The sequence below is a fragment of the Rhea americana genome, unplaced genomic scaffold, assembly GCF_003343005.1.
Source record: "Rhea americana isolate MKP2758 unplaced genomic scaffold, rheAme1 scaffold_567, whole genome shotgun sequence".
Lineage (NCBI taxonomy): Eukaryota > Metazoa > Chordata > Aves > Rheiformes > Rheidae > Rhea > Rhea americana.
The window spans coordinates 59,198-64,971 of NW_028186720.1; the positions used below are offsets into that span (position 1 = coordinate 59,198).

Below are 5,774 nucleotides of genomic sequence, written 5' to 3' on the forward strand. Positions count from 1 at the left end.
GGGACGCGCCGCACAGCCCTTACTCGCTTGCAGCCAGAGACGTTTCCTTCCCGCTCCTCAAACCTGCTTTCGCCAGGCTCACTCTGGCCCCTCACGCAGGGGCTGCGGTCGGGCCGCACACCAGTCCCTCCCCAAGCAGGGCAATGCCTGGGGCTGCAGCACCCCCTTGGCCCCACCGGCCAATTAATTACCGAAAGAGCAARTGGAGCAAGGTCCAAGGAGCTCCTGCCCATCCACAGGAAAGGACCCGGCAGCACAGGCCTTCAGCRGCACCGACAAAAAAGGCACACGGTGAAATTCAAGACAGCAACCCACCAAACTAATTGTTCTACAATCTCCTTTTTTAGATTATATTCTTACAAAACCCAGCCCAACCATTCCCTAAGCCTGTTCCCTTGAAGCCCTTCAGCCTTAGCTCCAGTGCTCACCCTGCCCTGAGAATGCTCAAGTCTTATTTCAGCAACATTTTTATCCGAACTTACTCTCCYGTTAGCTCATTACCCAGCTCCTCAGCTCTAACGTGACCACTCACTTTCCTACCTAATTTCACAGGTAACGCATGCCTCCCAGGCYGGTGGGGAAGACCTAGGTGGCTCTTCTAGCGCACAAAGTCCCCCACGTCCCACATGCCAATGCCAGGACCTGCCCCATACAGCCTACACAGAACCGCTACGCAGGGAGGCCGGGATATCGCGGGGAAGAGCGTGGGAAGCAACGGCACAAGGGCTGACGCAGAGCGAGCACCCGGCCGCAGAGGGGTTCGGTGCTGGTAGATGACGACTGAAGGAAGCAGTTTTCAGCTGTCAGAAGCTACCTGCTTTCTACAGCCATCTGCTTATACCCTCTAATAAAGGAAGAGTCCTTCGTCTAAACATCGCCCAGTTCCTCTCCCACAGTGCCTCTGCCTACTGTATCCGCTCTTCCATCGCTAGGATGGSAGGAGCAACTCAGGAGCATGGATGGTGCGTGCAGCACTGGGCAGGGCAATGGGGTAAGCCAAGCTCAGCATAGCGCTGCGTGCTCCAGCCACGCTGCTGAGTTCGTCCAACCCAGYCACACCGGTGGGTGAGGAGGGAGAGAGGAGAAGGTAAGACAGCAGCTGTAAGAGGAAAGACACCTCCTGATTTTGCCCTGTTCCTCCAAACTTAGTGTCCAAGGCCCTCCTCTCACCCTCCTCTTCCACTAYGCTGTCTACTTCACACGGACACATTTGTGCTTAAACAGATGCTGCAGACTGAGGTAACTCTCTCACACTYGCTGTACTAGTACGGCCTTTCCTTCCTTGTGTGGGTCTTCCGGTGGACAACCATGTGGTGGTGCCGCTTGAAGGCTTTCTGGCATTCAGGGCACTGATACGGCCTCTCACCCGTGTGGATCCGGTGGTGGCGGACAAAGTCAGAGGCCCAGGCAAAGCTCCTATTGCAGCAAGGACATAGGATGAGGTGCTGGTCAGTGTGCATCCTCTGGTGGAGGATCAAAAAGCTCTGGCTGGAGAAGTTCTCCATGCATTCACTACAAGTATACATAATTTTCCTAGGAGGTAGAGAGTACCTACTGGGGCTGGACTTCTCCCACTCAGCAACGGTGCCCTTGTTTTGGGCAACAGACTGTGAGGCAGGGCACTGTGCCACGCCGGAGCATTCCTCAGTATCAGAGGCCAGGCAGGACCCCTTGGTTGTCCGGATATGCAGATGACGTCGGATTTTTTTCTTGGATCTGAAGCTCCTGCCACAGTGTGTACAGATGTACGGTACCCAGCTGGCATGGCTCCTCTGGTGGAGGATGAGATTTATCTTCAGCAGAAATTTCTTCCCACACACAGAGCACGTGTAGAATTTCTCCCGAGTGGAGTTTCGCTGGCAGGCCGCAGTTCTGCCCATGCAGGAGCTCTCCACTGGGTTCCCCAAGGAAGTAACTGGGTGGCTTGGATCTGCATGCGCCACTGCTTTGCAAAGACCTGATACATCCTCCTTACCTGGATCTTCAGAAACATCATTCACTGGATCCTGGTCACCTTTCCCTGAATCTTTCACATCCTCCTCTTCTAGCCTCTTCAAAGGCATTTCAGGCACCGGCGGTTTCTCTGCAGCAACCTCCACTTGCTGTGTCTCTACTGCAGCCTCCACCACAGCATCTGCCGGAAATTTTACAGAACAAAATATCATGCTTCCACTCTATTTTGAGGACAAAGTATAAACACCAAAGGGTTCTCCTTCTGCRTCCTTCCCTCTCATCCCCCCTGCTAGCAAATCACCCCAAGAGACAACAATCACCACTTAAGTAGGATGAGGGGAATCCAACAGAAACACCAGGGGCTCATCCTTCCAAGCAAAATAACCAGGTGGGCTGGTTCACACTATGCCATGCCTTACCCCTTACAGTTTCAACACTGGCAACACCATTTACTATCCGAAACCATTCCTGGCCCATTTGGACCATGTAAAATCCCGTGTGAAAGCCACAGGCCCAAAGATAGAGCTGCAGCAACCTCCTGCTGCTCCCTGAGCCTGCCAGCACCCCCTGAGACTGCAGGCCTCTCCAAAGAGGGATGAAGGACTCTGTACCTGCTGCAGGGGGAGGATGGGGAGACTGGTTCGAATTCACCACTTCATGAGAGCACGTGGAGAGAGGTGAGGGAGGGGAAKGGCTTGGTAGACTGAGATCCACTGGGACAGGAAGGACTTCATGAGGGATGTGTGCTGCAAAAGAAGAAACAGTGATTAAGATATTGGATCAGCTGTAGCCAAGGAGGGGCCCAAAACCCCTCACAAAGGCTGGATTTGCCAGCCACTCACATGTGCAGCAGTCTGGTGGGTCTGCTGGGCTGCTGTTTTCCTCTAGGTCCCCGCAATTCCCCTCACAAGACTCTTTCTCCGTTTTCACCTGCAGCAGAGCATCATTGCTCACACAGCTAGGAGAGTCCAGTTCTGGGGAGAAAAAGGGCGTTCTGCTTTACCAGCGGCCAGCTAGGAGTTCAAAGGAGCCAGTGCAGGCATGGGGGGAATGCAAGTCCACTCCCCCTAGGTTCACAGYGAGCCTCGGGAGACGTAGAGCACAATCCCTGTGGCACAAGCATTACCACAGGAGCTACTGTATCAAGGGAGGGTTTCCAGGCTTTGATGCGTCCCAGCACATGTTCCCCCAGCATCTCTCAGCACAGGCTGTTTCCAGCCATCACAGGGGACAGCTCAATCCCTGCAGCTGAGGGCAAGGATCTCAATTGTCCTGTTAAACAGAGAGGAGCCAGGATCCTGGCACGGAAGAAATCCACTCACCTGTGGGCAGATCCTCAGGCACATCTGCTCTCTCCAGGTCTGACTGCGCTGGCACGCACGGCTCTTCCCCTTTTTCAATCCGCAATAAGAGGTCAGGCTTGCATAGGGCACAGTCTGTTCAAGGGCAAGACAGACAGCAGGGGCAAGATGTGACAGCATCTCTGAGGGTGCATCCGCAGCCTTTTGCATGCAGCCTCAGTAGAGAGCCCGGTCCCTGCCCGAAAAGCTTCATCTCTAAACACAACTGTGTCAATACCAGCACTCAGGGAGTTATAGGACAGGGACCAGCAGGCAGGAGCCCTAGGGGGAGAATTTGAAAAGAACCCTCCAATATAGCCAAAAAAAGCCAGTAACAACTCTCAGAAATCCATCCCCACTCCATCCAGGGGAAGTTCTCGCTACAKAAACTGTCTTTTCTCACAGAAATTCACACTGCAGATGGGAAAATTCTCTGAAGCACAGAAAAAGACTTGCAAGTGTCCTGATTGATAGCTGTTCACTCACATAACAGCTCTACCTCCATCTACTTCCACAGTCTGCCCCCCTGCATTTATCTCCTTCAAACCACCCCTATCTACTGCTCATCATCAGTCACTACATTTATCTGCTCTGAACTACCTCTGCCTACTGCTCATCACTAGCCAYGAGCTCAGCCAGTCTGACAGCAAAGTGAGGATCCTCATCCACAAGGATAAAAGACTTTGACTCATCCCACCTGTGACAAGAGCCATTGCTATGAGGAAGACTCTAGTTCCCTGACCTGCTCTGGGATCACATTCACACCTCTAGTTCCTCAGAGCTTTTGTTCCGGCTCCTCAGGCTACACTTAGAGGAGAGCCCGCAGGACAAGAGGGGATAGCCCTGGYACCCGTGCTGGGAAATTCAGGCCTCCACTCATTGTCTGAACACCTGCAAAGGACGATGAGCGTGCAGTCCTGGCTGGGCTGAACAAGCTGCTGTCATGCAACAAGCAGAACTCCAAACATTTTATACACACACACATTTCCTAAAGAGAAAAACAATACTGAAGACAAATCCTGAAAAACATCCCACTTGGGAGAACTGATTTACAGCACTTCCTACAAGCAGCAGGTCTGCAACAAGCTCCAAGGCAGCRCAAAGTGGTGTTTTCAGTTCAGGACAACTCAGTCACACTCCCAGCTCCTCAGCAAGTTCTTTTCAGTAGGATTTATACGGTGGGTACCTGGCTTTTTGGAAAGCTCGTTTCCAGCTGCGAGTGGCACGGATTTGGGAATCAGCCAGAGGCACTCCAAACACTGCCTACGAGACCTTCCCCCCTGCCTCCCTGTCGCACGAGTGGGTGCAACCAGCCTCACTCACTACGCTGCGTGAAGAGAGSTGGACAGCACATCCACCACACTGAGAGCATGCATGTAAGGATCCAGACAGACACGAAAGAGGGGATTTCTCTAGCGATGGCTCTGGGAATTCAGTGTACCTATTCTCCATGGGGAGAAGACACCAAGCACTTACTGCCCCTGCTGTGTGTATCTGCCAGCCTCCGCTCACTTCCAGAGGGGACAAGAAATTGAGCAGGAAGCTTGAGGGCTCGAGATCCCAGTGAAATGCAAAGGGGCAGGAAAACAACCCCGAGAGAGCTCCCCGGGCGGCGAGCGCTGCTGCCAAACCAGTGCAAACAGAGTCCTACACAGGGAAACCAGCGTCTCGTAGTTCCCCTGCATCACGCTCCCGTACAGCTCCTTCTGCCACTCGTCCAGGCTCGCCCACTCCGGCTCGCTGAAGTGCACGGAGATGTCGTCGAAGGTCACCGGCACCTGGGACCACAGGGGCTGCGCTCAGCGTCGCAGGAGGGGGGCAGCCCCCTGCCCCAGCCTGGGACATGGGGCAGGAACCGGGGAGCCCCAAAGGGCCCCYACAGATCACATGCCATTCACTTAAGCAAACCCACCCCAATTCCCAAGGCCTTATCCCCAGCCCCCACCCGCAAGAGCCCCCCAAGGCCACATAAATGACCCCAAGCCTCAAGGTGCCCCCAAAGCAGCTTCCCATGCCCAAGCATCTCACAACACCCGCAGTCCTCCAGACAGCCCCCACCCCCCCAGAACTACCCACTAGCGTCCCCCCCTGCCCACAGACTCCTAACTGCCACCACAGCCCCACAGAGAGCCCCGCTGCCTCACTTCCAGACCCACACAGACCCCACAGCGCCACTGCAGACCCACACGGAGCCCCACTGCCTCACTCCCAGACCCACACAGACCCACACAGACCCCTCAGGGCCTCCGCAGACCCACAGGGAGCCCCACTGCCTCACTCCCAGACCCACACAGACCCCACAGACCCACACAGGGCCACCACAGACCCACAGGGAGCCCCACTGCCTCACTCCCAGGCCCACACCGACCCCACAGACCCCCCAGGGCCACCACAGACCCACAGGGAGCCCCACCGCCTCACTCCCAGACCCACACAGACCCCCCAAGGCCACCGCAGACCCACACGGAGCCCCACTGCCTC

At 55.1% G+C, this 5,774-nt stretch overlaps 1 protein-coding gene across 1 annotated transcript in view; it reads right to left on the reverse strand.

Annotated features, from left to right (window-relative positions):
• The window catches only part of LOC146587784 (uncharacterized), a 10,046-nt gene extending 4,942 nt beyond the window's left edge, over positions 1–5,104 (reverse strand). Inside the window, exons 1-5 of the mRNA XM_085318991.1 lie at positions 4,945–5,104; positions 3,276–3,389; positions 2,796–2,927; positions 2,565–2,699; positions 1,270–2,134 (exon numbers count right to left, since the gene is read on the reverse strand). Of these exons, the coding sequence (XP_085175117.1) occupies positions 1,270–2,134; positions 2,565–2,699; positions 2,796–2,927; positions 3,276–3,389; positions 4,945–4,978 (1,280 nt within the window). The 5' untranslated portion in view covers positions 4,979–5,104. The remainder of the gene's footprint in view (positions 1–1,269; positions 2,135–2,564; positions 2,700–2,795; positions 2,928–3,275; positions 3,390–4,944) is intronic.
• Between the last annotated feature and the right edge of the window lie 670 nt (positions 5,105–5,774).